This window comes from Mustela putorius, unplaced genomic scaffold, assembly GCF_011764305.1.
Source record: "Mustela putorius furo isolate JIRA1106 unplaced genomic scaffold, ASM1176430v1.1 tig00003988_pilon_pilon_pilon, whole genome shotgun sequence".
NCBI classification, from domain to species: Eukaryota; Metazoa; Chordata; class Mammalia; order Carnivora; family Mustelidae; genus Mustela; species Mustela putorius.
In genome coordinates, this window is record NW_025422127.1 from 16,026,880 (window position 1) to 16,050,061 (window position 23,182).

The 23,182-nt window shown below is 39.0% G+C and overlaps 1 protein-coding gene across 2 annotated transcripts in view; it reads left to right on the forward strand.

Moving 5' to 3' along the window:
- ADIPOR2 (adiponectin receptor 2) overlaps window positions 1-23,182 on the forward strand; it is a 99,121-nt gene that overhangs the window by 72,062 nt on the left and 3,877 nt on the right. For both annotated transcript variants that reach the window (XM_045071834.1, XM_004773732.3), the window contains 5 exons: window positions 10,140-10,259; window positions 15,397-15,568; window positions 19,107-19,293; window positions 19,543-19,730; window positions 21,878-22,071. In XM_045071834.1, coding sequence (XP_044927769.1) covers window positions 10,140-10,259; window positions 15,397-15,568; window positions 19,107-19,293; window positions 19,543-19,730; window positions 21,878-22,071 — 861 coding nt within the window. The remainder of the gene's footprint in view (window positions 1-10,139; window positions 10,260-15,396; window positions 15,569-19,106; window positions 19,294-19,542; window positions 19,731-21,877; window positions 22,072-23,182) is intronic.

Here is a 23,182-nt window from a genome sequence, read left to right on the forward strand (position 1 = left end):
TCAGCTTACTACCTTACTACACATTTCAGATTTCTAAATTAAAGCTGGGTTCAGCCCGTCCACTTTCCAAAAAGACTGTTTAATAACCTGTTGCTCAAACTAAGCCAGGTTTATTACATGCTGCAGTAAAAGGGCATACCACATAAAGGGGTATGTGGTTTACAAAGGAGAAGTCATAGATGGATATCTCTAGGGTTTAGGGGTCTGGGTTCTAGATGTTTAAGTCAGGTCTTTGATTACAGCAGTCATGGGGTGCCTGGGTGGCTCAGTCAGTTGAGCATTCGACTCTTGATTTGGGCTCAGGTCATGATCTCAGGGTCATGAGAGTGAGCCCTGTGTGGGGCTCTGCGTTGAGTGCAGAGTCTGTGATCCCCCCTCCCACCAATGCTCTCTCTCTAAAATAAATGAATCTTTAAAAAAATGAATAGAGGGGTGGCTGGGTGGCAGAGTTGGTTAAGTGTCAGACCCTTGGTTTTGTCTTAGGTCACGGTCTCCGGGTGATGGGATCAAACCCCACATTGGGCTCTATGCTCAGCGCAGAGTCTGCTTGGAGTCTCTCTCTCCCTGTTCCTCTGCCCCCCACATGTGTGTGTGGGTGCGCATGCATGCTGTCTTTCTCAAATATTAAAAAAAAACCCCAAAACAAAAACAGCAGTCATACTGACTTGCACACAGTTTGTGATTTGATAGTTTAGGATTGGTAGAGCAAGTCTTGGTGAACAGTTATTTGATAAGTGAGCAGATTTACCCAGTTGAACAATTATACTAAGGGGCTGGTTGTATAGTTAAATGAATTTTTGAGAAGCTTCTAAAGCTAATAATAAAATTATTTACTGGTTAGTATTCTAAACCTTCCTGGGCATGGATTCTCTGGAACAGATGATAGAATTCTCTGGGATTGAGTCCTGTATTGGGCTCCTTGCTCAGTGGGAAGCCTGCTTTTCCCTCTGCCTGCTGCTCCTTCTGCTTGTGTGATCTCTCTGTCTCTCCCTCTTGCTCTCTCTTTGACAAATAAATATCTTTTTTAAATAAAATAATCTTTTTAGTAAACATTTGTTAACTGTATTGAACTGAGTTGTGCTAAAACAAGTAAATGCCCAAGTGAATTCTTTTCATATTAGACTGATCTTAAAGGTCTTTCATCTTTATCACTATGGTTCTCTGTCTTTCCAAAGGCAAAATATATATTCTAGAGAATTATCATCTTAGGTTCACTGTGGATAGATCATCAGAGTCGGATATCATTGTATTTTGAAATATAAGTTTAACTTAGTCTTTTCACAGATGGACCTCACTGAATGTAGGAGAAAAATACTTAAAAGGTGCCTTTGTACTTCAGAGCATTGACCTTTAAGTTTAAATATAGTAATTTGTGTGTAGGAAACCTTAGAGAATTAAATCTTATGCCTTTTTTAAAAAAAAGATTATGTATTTATTTGTCAGAGTGAGAGAGAGAGCACAAAGCAGGTAGAGCGGCAGGCAGAGGGAGAAGCGGGTTCCCGACTGAGCAAGGAGCCCTATGTATGATTTGATCCCAGGACCCTGGGAACACGACCTGAGCCGAAGGCAGATGCTGAACTCACTGAGCCACCCAGGTGTCCCAATTTTATGCCTTTTTAAAGACAGCTTTAGTTTTAGTCTTTTAATCTTTGACAGTGTCATGTTGCTCTTCATAATTTATTTTGATGAGGGTTAGAATATGAACAGAAGCAGAACATAACATGTATTTAACACTTGTATGTGATCATCTTAAAATAGATGCTATTTAGTGTTGAAAGAGAGGTTTTTGGGTACTGTAGTTTAGTGCTGGCTAATGGGAAGTTATTTCTGCTCTTGATAGTGTAGTTCTTTAGAGTTAATATTGGAGGAAAAAACTGTTTTATATACTGTGCCCAGGATAGGCTTTCTAAACCATTGTTTCGTGGCATAGCCATGAACTGGCACATGAACCCTAGAGAATGCATTTTTTATTCTGTGTTACAGCCAGTGTTTGACGCTACCATTTTATTCCTACTTGTTATCTTTTGCCTAACCCGGGGAGCTATATTTATTTCTACCTACTCTTTGTAGATCTCTTAATTAGCAACTCCATAATGCTTGAACACAGTAAATAGCTAATTATGGGCTAGTATTTTAGATGTTTATTTTTTGAGAATTAGAGATAATACTTGATAAATTAACAGACCAAGAATACTTTGTACTTGGGAACGAATATTCTTTTTTAATAAATATTCACAAATTTTCCTGACATATTGGGATGGATAGAAGTACTTATTTTTACTGGGATATGTATTTCTGGCCACTGACACATTATACCTCACAGCATACACTGGACTACCAGAGATAGAATTATAGTTGACTCTTGAGTACTGAAAGGGTAAAGGGTGTGTCAACTTTCTGAAAATCTGTATATAACTTTTGACTTTCCCCAGAACTTAACTGCTGGTAGCCCACTGTTGATTGGCAGCCTTATTGATAACATAAAAAGTTGATTACACATATTTTATATGTTCTGTGTATTATATACAATATTATATGCTATTACTATATAAGCTAGAGAAAGGAAAAGAAACGTTACTAAGAAAGGTATAAGGAAGAGAAAATACATTTATGGTACTGTACTATAAAACATTCATGTGTAAGTGGATCTCTGCTCTTCAAACCTGTGTTGTTCGGTGTCAGCTGTATTATTGTTGGCAGTATTTATTAACAAAAAACTGACTTAAAAGCGGATGTAGTTACATATCTTAGAAATGTAGTGCACATTGAAATCCTTGCTTATGTATAGGCTTGCATTCTGTTCAATTGAGATTAATTTTTTTAGAAGTGCTATTTTGGGTAGAAGGGGCACTTGTAAAAGATGAGAAGAGAAAATGTGGACAAGCAGCTTTAACACTTTGCAGGGTCCCAGTATGCATGAGTTTCAGTTATCTTGGGTTAGTCAAATAATACCAGGCTCTCAACAATATGGTTCAAATTTCACTGTTTACTGTGTATAATTGCATAAAGCACACACTTTTGTGCTAGCTCTTTAGTCTACAGTCTGCATATCTACTGTGCAAATAGTAGATATGCATCAGGATTAGTGTCCATCCAGTCTTGTCACTTCTTTCAAAGTCTGTCATGACTGATTGGTTATCATATATCTGTCATTCATTTTTTTTTTTAAAGATTTTATTTATTTATTTGAGAGAGAGAGACAGTGAGAGAGAGCATGAGCGAGGAGAAGGTCAGAGGGAGAAGCAGACTCCCCATGCAGCTGGGAGCCCGATGCGGGACTCGATCCCGGGACTCTGGGATCATGACCTGAGCTGAAGGCAGTTGTCCAACCAACTGAGCCACCCAGGTGTCCCTATCTGTCATTCATTTAATGCATAAGACAGTGAAGTATATGGTTGTGTGGTTTCCCAGTGATATACCCATGTGATGTTTTACAAAAATGGATAATCAGAAGGGGGAATTGGCTAACAAAGGTAAAAATAAAAGCAAAGAAATGAAACTGATAATGCTGCATTTGCAAATCAGACCAAACATATATGGCTATAGAAGAAATACCTAATTGGGACTGGGAATGTTGACCCTGCTATCACTTAAGAGATTCTAGATGTGCAGCCAGGGGACCATGATGAAGGCAAACTGGTCAACATAAAGGAGTAAAGTGTTTGTGACAAAAAGGATGAAGATGTCCAGAGAAGTTGATGCCGGGGGGGAAAATCACATTGAAGGAAATCTTAGAGAGGGGTGCCTGGGAGGCTCAGTGGGTTAAAGCCTCTGCCTTCGGCTCAGGTCATGGTCTCAGGATCCTGGAATTGAGCCCCATCCATATTGGGCTCTCTGCTCAGCAGGGAGCCTGCTCCCCCCCCCCTTTCTCTCTGTCTACTTGTGATCTCTCTCTGTCAAATAAATAAATAAAATCTTTAAAAAAAAAAAAAAGGAAATCTTAGAGATATTTCATGAGCTGACAGCACAAAGAGTAAGATGTTTAAAGCTGATCCAAACTCAGAGTATGGACAATTTCCCAAGGCCGAGAAGAGTTGCTCACCTTGTATCATAAATTATACAACACGAAGGCAAGCACTGGGGCGCCCAGCTGGGGTGCAGTTGGTAAAGCAGGCAACTCTTGATCTCAGGATCATGCGTTCAAGCTGCACACTGGGTGTGGAGCCTCCTTTAAAAAAAAAAATAGTAGGTACTGCTCAAATTACTCTGGGTAAGTTTCTTATAAATAAATAATTCTCAATGTTTCTGTTTTTAAAATACAGCATACTAAATACTAGTTTTACTATTTTTAAAATTGTCTTACACATTTATAACTGACAGTTTTAATATTTTAACAAATTTGAAAGCCACAAAATAGCCATTTTCCTCGTTGGTTATTAAGAATGCTTTACATGATTGTGGCTTGCATAGTCATTTTTACTATCCTGTACCACTAGAAAGCAAAGTCTGCCTGTATGTGTTGTGGCCTTTTGGTCAAATGTGTTACCCACAAAATTAGGCACTTTTATAATTAGAAAACAGTGAGAGTGGAAAGAATATAGCATGAACTTTGGAACTTGTATGGACCTGAGTTGAACTTTTGACTGGTATTTTCTAGGTGGGTAACCCTGAGCAAATCATTCAGCCTTAGTGTGCTCATCTGTCAAATGGTAGCTGCTCAATGAGTACTTTCTAAGTTTTTTGAATGAATGATTACCATTTAGCCATGGCACTAGTAACCACTTATTAATAAGAAGTGTGAAGTATCTGATAAAATATTCTTTTCTGATGTGAACACATAATACCGTAGTAGGTATATAGACCATCCCTCATCATATCTTTAGATCAGAGTTTCTCAATGACTGTTGACATATTAACCAGATAGTTCTTTGTTTTGGAGAACTGTTTTTGCATTGTCTGCCCCCTACCTACTAGTTGCCAGTAACATTTTCCCCTACTTGTGACAAGCAAAGACAACTATAGATATTGCCAGATGTCCCCTAGGTGGGGAAGCAGAATTGCCCCTCCTTGAGAACAACTGCTATAGACTTTGTGTTTTCTTAATTTCTTTCCTTTCCTGTCTCCCTTCTTCAGCGTTGCCTTCTCTCTGTTGCCAGAGTAAGTTTGTCAACACAAATGTTAATCGTGTTCAGCTTGGCCCAACCTCATCATTTAAATGCTCAGCTTTGCCTATGTGACAAAACCTAAAAACCCTTAGTATGAAAAGCCTTTAGCACTTCTGTTCCTCTCTCCTGTTTTTGTTTTTGAAAGCATTTTATTGAGGGAGGATTTACACAGATAACATTTTATTGAGGAATAATTTAAACATATGTAAATCTTAAACATATAGCACCATGACACTACCTATATACGATCACCACAGATCAAGATTCAGATTATTTTCATCATTTCAGAAACTTCTCTTATGCCTTTTTCAAGTCAGTAACCTCTCTGTGCCTTGCCTTTATATTCCCAGAGAGAACCATTCTTCTGATTTGTACCACAATGGATTGTTTTATTGTTGCTGAACTATGAGTGGAATCATACAGTAATATACTCTCTTTATGATTGGCATATTTTTGTTACTTAGCCATACTCTTTTGTATGTTGGTAGTTCTTTTTAATTACTGAGTAATCTGTTATATTCTGTTATGTAAATATATCACACTTGTTTTTATCCATTTTCTTATTGATAGACAGTTGGATTATTTGTGGTTTTTTACTTTTATGAAGAATGCTGCTGTGGACCCCTGTGTCTTTTAAAAATTTATTTTTATTGTAAAATATATAGTATAAAGTTTGCCATTCTAGCCATTTTTCATTGTACAACTTAGTGACACTAATTACATTCACAGCCATCACCACTGTTGCCAAAAATTTTCAACATCCCATACAGAATTCTGTACCTATTGAAATAGAATTTACCATTCCTTCCTTCCAGTCCAGCCCCTGGTACCCACTCTCTAGTTTCAGTGTCTGTGAATTTGCCTATTCCAGATTTTTCATATAAATGGAATTGTATGATATTTGCCCTTTTGTGTGTGACATAATGTTCTCAGTGTTTATCCATGTGGTAGTACACACCATAACCTTTTTATGACTGAGTGCTATATTCTGTGTATGTGTATGCCACATTTTTATGTATTTATTTGTTGATGGGCATTTGGATTGTGTCTGTACTTAACCTTTTTTTTTTTTTTTTAAGATTTTATTTATTTATTTGACAGAGACAGAGAGAGAGAACGAGAGAACTACGTGCACATGTATGAGCGTGCTGATACGGGGGTTGATTTCAGGACCCTGGGATCATGACCTTAGCTGAAGGCAGATGCTTAACTGACAGAGCCACCCAGGCACCCTTGTACTTAACCTTTTTTAGTCTAACGTCACATTGACTTATTGCTGCAGCAGCCATGCTAAACTATGTATTCTTTGTGTGTGTTTTTTCTTTCCTCTGTGTTTTTGGATATACACTGTTGCCTTTACCTGTTATGTCTTTTCCCTGCCATGCCTAACTCCTGAATCTCTTACACATTTTTCAGCTCTTGGTTCAGATGTTACCTTTCTCCAGCAGTGTCAAAGTTAACTGTTTTCTTTTGCATCAGACCTTTTTCATACAGTTCACTTGCTGTATTTACTTACATGTATATCTTCTCCCCCAGGTTGTGGTACTAACTTTAATGTTCGCAGTACCTAGCCCATTATTATAATAATAAAGACTATCACTTACATTGCCTTCTGAGTCTTGGGTCCTATGATAGTTTCTTTTTCTTTATTGTCTTTATTAAAACAGATCTGCATTGTAGGTACGGTATTAAAATCATTTCACAGATAAGGAAAGCTTTGGTTAAATGTAGTCTTATCAGAGATGACAGAATTTATCAGTATCAGTTTTTCCGACTTCAGACTCTTAATCCATTATGCAAGCCACCTTTCCTAAAATATGTTTAACTAAATGAATAAACATGTTTTTGGCAACTAGTTGTTGTTTGACTCAGACCATACATCCTGCATTCTGAATGTACTAGTTTTCTTTCGATAAATGTATTGGCTCCCAACAGCAGTGTCATTGTTTTTCTTAACCTCCTTATGATTGGAAAGTTGAACCATTCATCTCTCTTTTCTGTAAAAAGTAGGAGTACCCATGGAGAGAGACACCCTATCCTCATTTTTTCTTATCTAAATCATTAAGTGTGTGAAATACCGTTTGTTTTGCCATGGAGTCTGGCTTACCTTTTCCTATCAGTGGTCTTCTATGGATCCAAATGTATTATTAGCCCGATATTCAAAACTACTGTCTGTAAGTAATCCCATTGACATTTCAGACCATTCCTGCAACTTAATTGGGTTTTACTTATGTTGGTTTAGGAAATATTTAACTAGTTCTGCTTTATGTGCTCATTTATTTATAGTTTTATTAGAAACTGCTGGCATAATTTATAAGAAAAGACAATCGTTTCTTTTACTCTGTGAAGATCATGTAAATGTTGAATATGCATAACTATTTAAGCTATTTTACATTTTATATGTAAAATTACATTTTATACTTTAAACTCAGTCTGCTCATCCTTTTAAGCTATTGTCTATTTTGTGTTTAATTAGGCACTTCTAAAAAATTTTTGTTGAAAAAATTTTAAAGCGTTAATTGAGCTGTAGTGAAGTATATAACATATTACACAGAGCTGTTTTGGGGGGTCATGGGGAAGAAGATCACATAGACACTTAAAATCTCACTTAGGAAATGATACACTAAAAAGGAAAATTATGTCAAATGAGAAATAAAACGGTATAAGTCAGTAAAACATCTGTAAATCAGATATATTCATTGTCAAATGGGGGCTACGGACTTTTAACTGCTGGAGGAGTTGAGAAGAGGAGGCAGTTGCTGTGGGTTAGGTAGGGCCATGTACCTATGTACATGTAATTTCTCTGGTGAAAATTACTTCTTGATTAAGAGAGGATTGAAAAACTAAAATATTACAGTGGTCTGTAGCCCTCTGTAGGGCCACAGTACATATAAATACACAGTATATTGTGTTAATAAAGTTGCCTGGAGATGGAAGAAGCAATCTAAAAATGTTTGGTGGGGGAGGGGAAGGTGACAATCATGAAAGAATTGTTGAGAAACTGGGCACTGAAGGACAGACAGGTAAGTTTTAGGGAAGTAAGGAACGGAGGGTATTTTTATTTTTTAAACATTTTTAAAATTTAAATTCAGTTAATTAACATAAAATGTATTATTGGTTTCAGTGGTACAGGCCTGTGATTAATCAGTCTTATATAATACCCAGTGTTCATTACATTGCATGCCCTCCTTTAATGTCCGTCGCGCAGTTACTCCATCCCTCCACCCCTTTTCCTTCCAGCAACCCTCAGTTTCTTTCTTATGATTGAGTCTCTTATGGTTTGTCTCCCTCTCTGGTTTAATCTTGTTTTATTTTTAGAGGGTGGGTTTTTTTTTTTTTTTAAGGTTTTATTCATTTATTTGAGAGAAGGAGAGAACCCAAGTGGGGGAGAGAAGCAGACTTCCCACTGAGTGGAGACCCCAATGTGGGGGCTCCGTCCCAGGACCCTGAGATCATGACCTGAGCTGAAGGCAGGCATTCAACCAACTGAGTCATCCAGGTGCTACAGAGGATGTTTTGTTCTTTCTTTCTTTCTTTATTTTTATTATTTATTTGACAGAGAGATCACCAGTAGGCAGAGAGGCAGGCAGAGAGAGAGGGAAGCAGGTTCCCTGCTGAGCAGAGAGCCCGATGTGGGGCTTGATCCCAGAACCCTGAGATCATTACCTGAGCCGAAGGCAGAGGCCACTGAGCCACCCAGGCGCCCCCAGAGGATGTTTTATAAGTAAGAATGGTAGAGAAGCAGAGTCAAGATAGATTTCTTGGAGAGCGTGATTTTTTAACAGTTGAGATTGGTATGTAACATGTTTCAAGTGCTTAGTACTAAGCCCTTAGTTATCTTGGAACATAAAGAGTAGGAAAGTGAAATCTTAGGATTTCTTTTTAAACATGTTCAAATTCAAGTGTTGTGGTAGATTACTTACTGTGCCTACATGTTCATCCTTACCACTTTTCTGACTGGAGGTAGAAAGTCATTCATTTCTTCAGCAGTCATTTTAGCTGGTATTGTTTATCTAGCAGACTCTTAGTAGATAACGGAATTCCAGTTCTCTTGTGCTGTCATCTTCAGTGAGTGGCAGAATCTCAGAATTTTAGAGAATAGGGAAGACGGTAGAGATTGTTTAGTTTTAAACTTCTTTTAGATAGAAATGAGAAAATTGAGGCTCAGATTGAGAGACCTATATACGGTTCCATTGATATTAGTGGCAAAAATCACACTCAACTACTTAGGTCTCCTGACTGCTGGTCCATTGCCCTTCTCACAGTATCATTCTGTCTGTACTAGTGTGAAGTGAAGCTTCATCTGGAGACAAATGTTAATTTTAATGGTGCATCCCTTAAGGTCTGACCGGATTGTCATTTCTTCATTTCATCAAGAATGTGGAAAGATAGTGAGTGGGGGAGTTTTTACTTTTTTTCTTTACTAGTTTTAACCTTGGGCAACTTATGTAAACCTCTTTGCCTGATGTTCTTTATACGTTAAATGGGGATAAGAATACTTATAATAGGCGACTGTCTTTATGTCCTTTATGTTGACTGTTAGATGGCCTATATAAAACCCTTTCTTTTATGCTTGGCATATCTTAAGAATTGAGTAAATGTTTTTTTTCTTTTGTTTTTCGTCTCCCCCCCCTTTTTTCCCCTTACCATATTGTATTACAAATATTTATTTTATATGTACCAGGTACCATCTTAGAGATTTTTCCCCTCAGCAGTTTCTTGAATATGTGAATATAATCTTAACACAAAAAAAATGAACCATTCAAGCTACCCCAGGAATTTGCTACTGAAACAAGCATGGGAATGCTCTTATATTTCATTTGTCTGCCAGTGAGAAGCATTGAGTAACTTTCGTTCCTTTTCAATACTCATAACTCTACAATAAACTGACAATACTTCCTATATTGTTACTTGTTTGAAGCCTTGCTTTGACCTTAAGAGAGAATTATTTCATTATAATTTTATAGGTTAGTGTATTGACTATTTCATTTGGCTCCTGGTCTCTGTCCCTGACTTTCTGTGATTGCCTTATAGATCTCTGAGGAACATGAGTGCAATGAGGAAGCTTCTCAGGAAGATGAGGGGTTTATGGGCATGTCCCCTCTTTTACAAGCCCATCACGCTATGGAAAGAATGGAAGAATTTGTTTGTAAGGTAAGTTATAAGTTTCTTATCATTTCTATGCTATATATTTAACCCTTCCCAAACAGGAACCTTTAAGGAGATTAGCAGTACCTTAGCCTTTGGTTACTGTGGACATTATCCTTGGCAAAATGGAGACAGAAACAGTTTCATGACTTTAACCGTGTTTAAGACAAAATACATTTGTTTGCCTGAAGTAGCCATGATAAAGTTGTGATAAAACTGGAATATTCATTCAGGAAAGAGGTGTTTCCTGATGAAAATTAACAGAGTAGATGTTTTGCTGATAGTTTAGATAAGACAGAATGAAAGTTGGGAGTGGTTGTGAAAGACCCGGGGATCCCCTTACCCAAGAATCCAACACTGCCACTGGATGCAATCAGCAAGAGGTTCTTTATTGTTAGGCAGGCGCCTCCCGATGGTCAGCGCGCGCCTGCGGGTGGTCAGCAGCTCCTGCTAGCTGAGCACACCCGGCTGGGGTGGTGCCGGGTTTTTATAGACAGGTACAAACAAGTTTTGGGTGGGGCACAACTGATTGGTTGACAGTTAGAACTTTTGAAAAAGGCATACGTGGAGTTTGCTGATTGGCTTTGGGGACCCGCACGCGCGAAGAGAGAGGCGGGAAGGGGGAACAAGCTGATTGGTTCTGAGGGCCTGCGCGCGGGAGGGGGGAACAAGAAGGGGGAAGGTAGGAATGCCATCATGGCGTCTCTATTATTTCTATAAGCCAAGCGGTTACAGAAGGGCAAAAGAGCGATTAATAAGCAATTAATAACCTAATTAATAACCTGGTCTATACCTAAAAGCCAGCAGTTTACAGAAAAGCAAACAAGCGGAAGCGGTTAGTTATCCTATCTATCTTCTAGGGGAGGGGTCTTTCAGTTGATCCCTAGAGATACTAAAATGCCATGCAAGTCCCTTGAATCTCTTCTGCGACTGGGATGACAAATGTGCTAATCTTTCTAAGGATTCTGTGGGTAGTCAAACTAATCTTTAGATAGAGATTTCCCAGTTTTCATGCAGATCTAGCATTTCTAGTTCATCTGGCATGTTTTCTGTCTTTTAAGGTTTTTTCCTAACGCATTCTGATTCTTTAGGTCATATTGTGGTTTTTTTTTCTTCGGAAATGGTAACTGGAATTGGGGTTGCATTCTTAGAAGAGTCAGAGACACTGGTAAATTTATAACTACTTGATAATCTGATCAATAGGGACCCTGTTAGGAATTATCCAAAATCATAAGTCAGTCTGTGTTAGTATGTGTAAATAAATTTATTTGTTAAACATTTCTGGAGCGCTCTTGATTATTTAGAGAGAAATTTGTGTGACCCGTGGCTTTTTTTTAATAGGTTTCATGGAACCAAGACTTTCTGTGCATGTGGTCTTAGGTCCTGAAAACCAAGTTAGGTTTTCCTACATTTACAGTGGTGGTAGAAATAATTGGGGGCCAGTTGACTTTAGAATACTGTACTTTGGACCAGAGGATGAGGAAACATTATAATCTGAGTATAGACATCCCTTCTAAGAGAAAGGGGATGGGTAGAGAGTAGTGGGGGAGAGGTTTAAACATTTATAGGTCTACTTAGAGCCCAGGAAATTTTCAGTATTTAAAAATTGGTTAAGAAAAAGCAAAACAATAGATTCTTTCCAGTGATTTCTGTCTCAGAAGAATTAACACACAAGGATATAAAGGATATGTTTTGTTTTTCATAAAGCAAATTTGGTGTTAAATCTCTTGAAGTTGAATATTTAGTGTCTGGGCCGTTAGGGATTTTTAATATTTACAGATCAGTGGGGTACTGTAGTTAACTTGACTGCCTTTTTATCCTCCTTTTCTGAACTAACAATAAAAAGTAAAAGCAAATAAAACTTTGAATGTAACAGAGAATGGGGAAATAAATAGGGCATTTATTTGCTCCAAGCTGTGATTTACTGAAGAAAAATGAGTGGAGCACAAAAATTATTACCATTCTCTTATCATCCTCTAGCACTTTGTCTGTGAGAGTGACCTGGAGAGGCTTCTTCTGACATAGTGTTCTCCATGCTTGCTCCGCCTGCTGTGGTCATGCAACTGAGCGCACTTGACAGCTCGATGGGTCTAGTGACACACAAAATTTTTTTCTTAGGTTGCAAGGATGTAAACAGAACTTAAAACAAAGTGTCCTGTGGCCTTGCTTTTCCCTTTTGGAAAAGCTTTTCTTACAGGAAAAGGGGAAATAAAATCAGTTAGTCTTTATAGAGTGTCCAATTTGATCATGCTCTTTTTTTCCAGCCTTTAGTTAAAAAGAAATGTTTTGTGCATTAATGGTCTAATACAAATCCAGTGGACCATTGCTCAAATGTTTGATTTATGCATTGCCTTTGTCAAGCTTATAAATAAATATGTATTTGGCCAAGCTGTGATCCTGTTCTTTTTTCCTTGGGGAGTAAGACATTGCCTATTTGGGTTGACTCCAAGTTGAGGATTGAGAGTGCAGTGTCTGTTGTATAGGACACTAACTTCAGTGTAATTATGAGAGTATAGTTCCTTGGCTCAGTTTAGACTGCTAGAATGTTTAGAAACAATGGAGAAAAATCACTCTGACATTATGTGCAAATATAACTAGTAAGAATCTCAGCATATTCTTTCTGACTGCAAAAAAGGGAGCATCTTGGCTGTGTGGGTAACACAATAGCACTTTTCATATGGTCACAGCAGAGCTGTTTGCAGATTGTGAACTGCCTTGAGGATGTAAGGATTGATTTCTCTTTTCCTCTCCCTCTTAGAGAATAAAATTCTCCCAAAGTAAAACAGAGCAGCATCTTGTAAAGTTAATGTTAACAATAGCTATCTTTTTTCAAGTCCAAATTAGAGAAAATAAATTCAGTATCTTAGAGTATTCTCTATCTCTCCAGAAAGTCATTTGGAAGATCTCAAACAGCTACTTTTACCAGTGGTAAACCTATTATTACCAGTAGACTTTAAATATCTAGATTAGTCTTTTGGCATTATTGTATTTCATTGTGTGTTACGAACAAGCATGAAATGGCCAGATTATCCTAATTACCAGCCTCAGGGTTTGAGTTAGAAGGCGAGAGAGTAAGTGGGGAGGCTAGAGAGAATGAGTTTTAGTAGTGTTAAGAGGGCCACTTCTCTTAAATTGTTAGTTCTTGCTTCCTTTGGAGTTACACAGAGGATCAGTTCTTTTACAAGCATACTTCAATAAGAAGGATTAAGGGGAGCAGAGATCAGGAAGATGTGTAGCAGAAGGATTGGGCTCAGCAGCTGGCAGTCATTTTGCATCACATAGAAGAAAGAGAGCCAAGATTGTATAGCCCAGCTGCGCTGTTTGTTTGCCAGAACCCTGAGGGGTAGGAGTGGGGTCATTGTCTCAACCTGAATACTATAGGTAGAGCACTTATACCTGGCATTTTCCCTTATATCTTTCTGATTAGCAGAAACAAGGTAGTTAGGATTAAGTGATCCTTCTGATGTGAGCTCTCTGGGCTGAGACACATTAAAAGAAGCAGAGTGCAGAAGTTGACAGGTTTTTGAGGACTGATACCAAATTCCTGATCTCTCTTCTGTTAAGAGTCCGAGGGGGAGGGACAGTGAAGAAAGGGAGAAAAAGGGGGTGGTGATGATGAGACTTTTGAAGGGCCCTTAATGTTTGAGTTTCTTTGCCTCTCTCCAGCATGAGGAGGGTGGGTTAGTCACTAACTCTTAGGTAGATAGTAGCCTCTGGGGATGGTCTGGGTTACATTCCACCCGTGGAGTGGATGTTGGAGTTTGCTAATTCACTTACAAGGGCTCTGGGTTATTTCATCTGATCCTTACGAAGTAACCAAAGTATCATCCCATTTTTATAAATGAGGAAACTGGGGCTTGGTGATTTTCTCATTAAAGCTCCTTTAACTAGTTAATGATAGAGATCCAAGATTTTTGACTCCTGTGCACTTTTTTTAGTTCATCATGTTTGTTGTGGTAGGAAGAGAAGGGAAAGGGAGAGAATTTAGCAGAAGCCACACAAGTGCTTCTATATACAGGTTTGGCTCTCGAATGATGCAGGGGTTAAAGGTACTGACCCCTTGGCAGTTGAAAATCCATGCATAATTTTTGGCTCCTCCAGAACTTAATTATTAATAGCCTACTACTGATTGGGAACCTTACCAGTAGCATTAAAAAGCCAACACATATTTTGTACAATATATGTATTAGAAACTATATTCTTAAAGTAAGCTAGAGAAAAAAATGTTAGTAACATAAGAGAAAATTCATTTATAGTGATGAAGTTCTAGAACCTAGGTGAGGTTTGGTGGGCTGAGGTCCGGAGCCGATGACCAAGAAAGAATTCTTGAGACATCTTTGGTGCAAAATGGTGGTTTATTAAAGCACGGGACAGGACCCGTGGGCAGGAAGAGCTGCTGCCCCCAGTTGTGAGGGATGGCAGGTTATGTACCCTGCTGTTGGGGGAAGGTGAGGGGAAGGGAGGTTTCAGTGGAGTTTTCATATGCTAAAGAGGGCCTACAAGGTGCCAGGATGTTCCAGGCCTGCCGGAGGCCTTGCCCTTGCTGCTGGATCAGTGTTGTCTTTAGACCAGCCATTAACATTAAGATCTTTGGGAGACTTTTTGGTGGGGTCTCACAATCCTGCTATCAATCGTCTTTGTTAGTGAGATTTAGGACATTTGTAAGCCAAGGGAGACTCCTGTCTAGCAGGATTGTGAGCTCTGCAAGTTAACTATTTGCTTATTGTTCATGGCAGTCAGGGCTGCCTGAGGGATGCTACACTTATGGAGGGGAAAGGGTGAAGAGGGGGTGCAAGGCGCCAGCTTTTGCTTTGTCCTCAGCCAGCCTCCTGCTCCCTCATCAATAGGACCGTACTGTAAAAAATCTGCATGTAAGTCGACCCGCACATTTCAAAACCACGTTCAAGGTTCAGCTGTACTTTTTTTCCACCAACAGAAATGTTAAATAAAAGCAGTCATATTTAATTATTATCACAGGGGCTTTTCAGAGGTAAAGTCTGTTGTGGATGATGAAGAAAGGTAAGTCAGTACAGGTGGACCCTACCTTTACCCAGACTGAAATGAAGCTTGAAACCATTTTTTTAGGGCAACTGGTGTTGCTACATTGACAAAACCACAAAGATATTTAATACTCTTCTTCCAGGTATGGGAAGGTCGGTGGCGAGTAATCCCTCATGATGTACTACCAGACTGGCTCAAGGATAACGATTTCCTTTTACATGGACATCGGCCCCCAATGCCTTCTTTCCGGGCCTGTTTTAAGAGCATTTTCAGAATACACACAGAGACAGGCAACATCTGGACACATCTTTTAGGTATGTAGTATCAGTGGTGCAAGGAATTAGTGATTCACTTACTTTTTTTTTCTCCCCATGTATTTGAGGATATGGATAAAACAAATGTATTTGGGATTTGCCATTTTGTTTTCTGGATGTCTAATGATGCAGTTTCTTACTGGTTTATTCTGTTGTTATCCTAGTTTGCACTCTGATTTTATTACAGCTAAGTCATCATTCTCTACTAGATTTTCAGACTGTGTCCTTGAACCAGGCCTAGGGAAAGCTGATGTACAAAATGTGGTATAGTGTCTTGATGAACACTGTGAGAAAGGTGCTTATTTAGTAGAAATAAGCTGATTTTTCAAAATCATTACTTAGCATAATGAAAATTAAATTTCATTTCCTTGAAGTAGAATGTGGTCTCTAATATTTTTTTCCATCCTGATTGCATATTAAAGAAAGAATACAGGAAGGGGCACCTGGGTGGCTCAGTTGTTAAGTGTCTGCCCTTGGCTGTGGTAATGATCCCAGGGTCCCAGGCTGGAGCCCTGCAACGGGCTCCCTGCTCAGCAGGAAGCTTGCTTCTCCGTGTCCTCTCTTCTTGCTTGTGTTTGCTCTCTCACTGGCTCTTCCTGTCTGTCAAATAAATAAAATCTTAAAAAAAAAAAAAGTAAAATAGGGGAAGAATAGTCTTTTCAGCAAATAGTATTTGGGAAAACTGAGTAATTACATGTAAGAGTCCAGTTGGATCCCTGCCTCATTACAAAATTCATTCAAAATGGATCAAAGAGACCTAAACTTAAGAACTAAAACTGTAGAATTATTAGGTAAAAACATAGATGTCAATCTTTGTGACCTTAGATTAGGTGATAATTTCTTAGAATTGACACGTAAGTTTAGTATAGACAACCAATGAGAAAAAAAACAGATAAATTGGACCCCCCCCTTTTTAAAAAGATTATTTATTTATTTACTCAACACAGAGACAGCGAGAGAGGGAATATAATAAGCAGGGGGAGTGGGAGAGAGAGAAGGAGGCTTCCCGCTAAGCAGGGAGCCTGACACAGGGCATGATCCCAGGACCCGGGATCGTGACCTGAGCTGAAGGCAGATGCCCAACAACTGAGCCACCCATGTGCCCCTAAATTGGACTTTCTCAAAATTAAAAACTTTTGTATATCAAAGGACATTATCAAGAAAGTGGAAAGATAATCCACAAAATGGGAGAAAATGTTTGCAGATCATCTATTTGATGAGAATCTAAGAATTTTGACAACTAAACAATGAAAGGACAACCCAGTTTAAAAAATGGGTAAAGCATCTGAATAGACAGACATTTCTCCAAAGATCTACAAGTGGTCAATAAAATACATGAAAAGATGCTCAAGTGTCCACACTATTTCAGTTTTTAAAAAGGGGGGGAAAAAGGGATGCTCATTAGTCATTTTGGGAAATGCAAATCATGAGATACCACCTTCCACTTGCTAAAATGGCTGTAATCAAGAAAATGGAAATTAACAAGTTTTGGCAAGGATATAGAAAGATGTCAACTCTCATACTTTACTGGTAGGAGTGTTATTATGGTACAGCCTTTATGGAAAACAATTTTGACAGTTCCTTAGAAAGTTAAACAGAGGTATAAGTAGTTCTGCTCCTTAATTATGTACTCAAGAGAATTGAAAACATGTTCACACAAAAACATGTATACAAATGTTTTCAGCAACATTATTTATAATATTTAAAAAGTAGAAACAACCCAAGCATCTTTCAACTGGTGAATGGGTAAATAAAATGTCTATCCATGCAAATGAAGTATATATGGTCATTAAAAGAGATGAAGTACTGATGATATGTGTTAACAACATGGGTGACCCTTGAAATATTACGCTAAGTGGAACAAGCCAGACACAAAAGGCCACATACTATATAACTCATATACACGAAATGCCCGGAATGTGAAAAGCCAGAGATAGAAAGATTAGTGTCGTCTAGGGCTAGATGCAGAGTATGGAGTGGGAGATGAATGTAGTAATTATGGGCTTCTTTTTGGGGTGATGAAAATATTCTGAAATTAAATAATAGTGATGGTTGCACAGACCTGTGAGTATACGAAATCTTTTCTGGTTTACCCATTCGACTTGCATTTTTTTTTTCACACATTTGATTTCTGTTGTGTCCCCAGATGCCTTCCTACCTGCTAGTGTAGTGAGGGTGGAATAGGGTGGCAAATACAGTTCATTGCTGACTTCTAACTCAGGGGTAAAGTTTTATTAACTAGAACAGTTACTTAGCACATGTTTAACATCTTAATTTCGGTGCCTTCCTTGTGTTAAGTGACTTTTTTTTTTTAAAGAAATTTTAAAGGTTTTATTTATTTATTTGACAGAGGGAGAGAGAGATCACAAGCAGGCAGAGAGGCAGACAGAGAGAGAGAGAGAGGGAAGCAGGCTCCCCGAGGAGCAGAGAGCTGGATGCGGGGCTCGATCCCAGGACCCTGAGATCATGACCTGAGCGAAGACAGAGGCTTAACCCACTGAGCCACCCAGGCGCCCTGTGACCTTCTCCTAAGTAGTAAGAACATGTATTTTAGTGTGAAGAAGACCAGCTTATTTATTTATTTTTAAGATTTTTATTTATCTGTTTGACAGAGAGAGACTCAGCGAGAGAGGAAACACAAGCAGGGGGAGTGGGAGAGGGAGAAGCAGGCTTCCTGTGGAGCAAGGAGTCCGATGTGGGGCTCAGTCCCAGGACCCTGGGATCATGACCTGAGGCAAAGGCAGACACTTACCAACTGAGCTAGCCAGGTGCCCTAGAATAGAAGAGCAATTTAAAAACTGATTATGAAATTGAATGAATAGGCATTTTATTGTCCTTAACTCTTGAATCTGTTGGGTTAACCAGTGAGAACCAGAGAAGCACAATGTTCCTTGACAGCTACTGGTGGAGGAAAGCTGTATTTCTTTTCCTTCTTTCTTTCTTTCTTTTTTTTTTTTAAATGATGTTTATTTATTTGGTGGAGAGGAGAGGGAGAAGCAGGCTCCCTGCCCATGCAGGACTCAGTCCAGGACCCTGGGACCGTAACCTGAGCAGAAAGCAGGTGCTCAACCAACTGAGCCATGCAGGCACCCCGAAAGCTGTATTTCTTGACAGGGTTTGGAGGCATTTGAATTCATTACAAGAGCAAACAGAAAATGGGTCTTTGAAAGCTGGGCTCCAGCATATGTGCCAAAAACTTTCTAAATGAAATTTTATCCTAGACCTAGAGGTAGAAGTGGACAAATTTAGCCTTCTAAGAAGTAGTAGCATTGTCTTGTTTCTTTTTGGATTATGCTCTTAGATAAATAAAGTACTATTCCTATACAAAAACACTTGTTTTTTGAAGCTGAGGAGTATATGGTACCAGCAATGTTTGAAGTAGACCAGAATTTTGGATATGCTTTAGTTATTTGGAAAATCTTTCTCCTGGAGCTTTTGATTCAGATACTGTGATTGTGAAGGACTGAGAACTTCATCAACACACAACACTTGTTTCCTGACAAGGATCCTCTTTTTTCTCTCTCTACTCTTTTTGTAGGTTGTGTATTCTTCCTGTGCCTGGGGATCTTTTATATGTTTCGCCCAAACATCTCCTTTGTGGCCCCTCTGCAAGAGAAGGTGGTCTTTGGATTATTCTTCTTGGGGGCCATTCTCTGCCTTTCTTTTTCATGGCTCTTCCACACGGTCTACTGCCACTCAGAAGGGGTCTCCCGGCTCTTCTCTAAGTAAGTATTTGAAAGTCTACATTGTAATCAAGTATTTGAGTCAGTGGTTAGGGAAGAATATCTAGCAGAATTGCCAGAATTCTTGATACTGTCTGATGGGAACTTAAAATTTTTTTTTTTAAATTAAAGCAAGCATTCCTGTTTGCCTCTTGTCTGTTACCTGCTAGCTCATGTCATAGGGGAGTAATTGGAACCTGTCTGTAGTGGGCTGTATTTTTTAATATCACATGACTTTCTTTCCTTTTTTAGACTGGATTACTCTGGTATTGCTCTTCTGATTATGGGAAGTTTTGTTCCATGGCTTTATTACTCTTTCTACTGTAATCCACAACCTTGCTTCATCTACTTGATTGTCATCTGTGTGCTGGGCATTGCGGCCATTATAGTTTCCCAGTGGGACATGTTTGCTACCCCTCAGTATCGAGGCGTACGAGCAGGTAAGAGATGTTGGGGTTTTACATTGCGCCTTTGCTAATTTACCAGTCATTTGCCAGTCTACTTGCCAAGTCCTCTGCTATGTACTTGTGATGCAAAGATAAATAAGTCACAGTTCCTGTTCTTCAGGAGCTTTTAATATGGTAGTATTCATTAGTTGTCTTAAAGTGCATGGAGTTGAGGGGCATGGTGAGCTTTATGAGTCAGTGTATATGTATTTGTAATTCACTTGAGTTTATGACTATATACTGTCCATAAGGCAGTGTCTTTGTAACCTTTGTTAAAAATGATTACTCTTTATCAGCTTGGAGTGTACTTTTTTAAGTGATTGGGTTTTTTGTTGGCATCATTTTTTTGGTTTTGTGTTTTTATTCGAAAATGTGTACTGCTTAGGTAAATAAAACTTCATACTGATTGTATTCTACTAACACAAGTACCATACATCTCTTCTAATATAGGGATAAGGAAACTTTGTATATTTAGAATCATGCCTGTCTCGATGGAGTGTGTTTGGAAAACCAGAAACCTCTGGTTGAGCCTTCCTCTAGGAGTGGGGATTTCACCAGGGACATGTTTTTGTTTCCTACTGGACTGGGACTCCTTGTAGCCAGGACCATGTCCTTCAGTGTTCTATCCTATCAAACCTGGTGTCTACTGAGAATGAACAAGTAGTAGTAAAAGGAGTATTTTTTCCTTTTGACCTTTAAAAAACCAAACAAAAACCCCAGCCCAAAGCCCAAAACCATTTCGTATTAAAATCCAAGCCATGGTATATCTGCAATTTCCTGCAAGGTTAGAAGTTAGAATTTAACTTCTTGTTAATGACCACTGTTCACAACAGTCTACCCACTGACCCTTTTAAGTAGAGAAGCAGTGGTCAGGCATGACTTTCAGCAGTGCTTAACTGTGGGGCTAAGCCTGCTTCAACACAGGAGTTGAGAGTACAGCTGAACATTCTGCTGTAAAAATACACATCAGAAGAACCAAGCTCTTGAGCTTTTGACTTCCAGAATGGTAGGCAAAACCACTAGAACCTCTGGTTAGCATGTAGAGGAAAATAACAAGTGAAACAGGATTGTGATGGTTTTTCTTTAATGAGTAGAAGTAGGAAAAGGTTTTTATTTAGGCCTGGTTGATTCCCTTTTGTGAGATGAGCGTTGCCATTTTCCTCTTCTCTTGTAGATGCCCATTATTTATCATGTGTATGTGCATACATACATTGTTGCACACCAGCAACTTATTTGGTAATGTCCAAAACAAGTGATAGGCTTTTTGTTTTGTGTTTAGAGAGTTAAAGGTTATTTTTAACTCTCTCTGTCAAAATGTAGGAGCAGTTACTGGCTCCTGGGTGTGAGATGTTCCTGTGGTATTTCAACTGACACAGATTTGTATATATACTCATAAATTCACACACATATATTACTCAGCTTTTACAAACTGTTACTTAACATTCCATTTGTGACAGTCTGATTTTTATTTCATTGTAGTTCACTAAAAAATAAAAAAATGCTAATCCAGATTCACTTAGTTGATCTTACAGCCTAAGTCATATCCAGAAGTTTGAAAAACACTGCTGTAGATGATTTTGAAGGCAGTAGGGCTATGGTGGAATGATTCTGATAGATTTCTGTACCAGATTGGTATTTCTGGGTCTGGGAGCTTTCAGGAGCAGTTGTGACCTCCCTCCAACCTCCTCAGTTACCACCCCCTGCTCTTCCATTCCACTTCAATGCCTGGAATCCCTGTTGTTTTAGAGGGGAGACAAAATATGTGAAATTGCTCTGTATTGCAGTCTCTTTTGTCTACAAAGTGGAAGCATTGAGGAAGGTTTAAACAAACTTCTAGAGCTGTCTGTACCTGAAGTACTTAGCAACACAGTTCTAAACCCATTGAGGACTGCTGACTTGTTAAGCTGAGCCTCTCTCAGCAGGAGGCTCCTTACCTTTGTAAATGGGTCTATCTTTTAGAACACAGCTGCTGCTGTCTATTGTGGCAGTATCCCAGAGTTTGAATGCCACCTTTTTCCTTTCAAACAAGAAGCATCATACTTGAAATACTGTTTATAGAATTACTAGTGCTATGTTGTAATATTTCTTCTTCCTTATTTCTCTTCTGCATTTTTACTTTATTTTATTCTTGTGATTGCCAGGAGTATTTTTGGGCCTTGGCCTGAGTGGAATCATTCCTACCTTGCACTATGTCATCTCGGAGGGATTCCTGAAGGCCGCCACCATAGGGCAGATCGGCTGGCTGATGCTGATGGCCAGCCTCTATATCACAGGCGCCGCCCTCTATGCTGCGCGCATCCCTGAACGCTTTTTTCCTGGCAAGTGTGATATCTGGGTAAGTATGACCAGGGGGAGGTAGTATGTATACATACATATCTGATAGTATATTACTGGCAGACCAGGAAGTGAAATAATTGAAGTTGTTTTAGACTCAAAATTGAGAGACCCGTATTTTAGTTGTAACTCTTTTTCTTTAGTTGTGTGTCTCTGAATGGTAAGTACAGTGAGGACTAACATTTACTGAACACTTACTTGGTGGCTGGCATGGTACTGAGTGAGTGCTTTGCACAGGTTACCTCATTTAATACATTGGCCCTATAAGGTATGACACTGTTATTAATGTTTTCATTTTACAGATCAGGAAATGAGGTTAGGGAGATTAGGTAACTTGTCCAATGTTAGGACAAGTTATTGCTGTGTGAAAAAAGTAGAATTTGAATCAGGCTAGTCTAATATCAGAGTCTGTGCTCCTGTAGTACACTGAACTGGCAAGGAAGACAGTTTGTTTTGGTTTCTTCATTTAGAAAATGAGGGTGGTTGACTAGATTGTTTATCAAAGCCCCACCCCCCTTTTAAAAGATTTTATTTATTTGAGAGAGAGAGAGTATGAGCAGGGGTAAGGGGCAAAGGGAGAGGGAGAAACAGACTCTCTGCTGAGCAGGGAGCCTGATGCAGGGCTCGATCCCAGGACCCTGAGATCATGACCTGAGCTGAAGGCAGAGGCTTAACCAACTGAGAGCCACCCAGGCCACCCCTACCAGAGTTGTTTTTGATACTAAAATTCGGTGATTTGTAACAAGAGATTTGTGTTTAGGTGTGTTTGGTAGCAAGAGAGGAAGGAGAGCTAACTAAATTGTGGTTAAGAGAGAGGGAAAGAGAAGGGGAAAGAAATACAAGTTTCCAATAGATGGAAAATTTTGTAATTGAAAATGGCCTGAAACATTTTCAGTAGGTGCAGGATTGAAGAGGTTTTTTTTTGTTTGTTTTTTGTTTTTTTTTAAAAGTTTTTATTTATTTATTTGACAGAGATCACAGGTAGGCAGAGAGGCAGGCAGAAAGATGGGCAAGCAGCTTCTGCCAAGCAGAGATCAGGGCTCGATCCCAGGACCCTGGGATCATGACCTGAGCCGAAGGCAGAGGCTTTAACCCAGAGCCACACAGGCGCC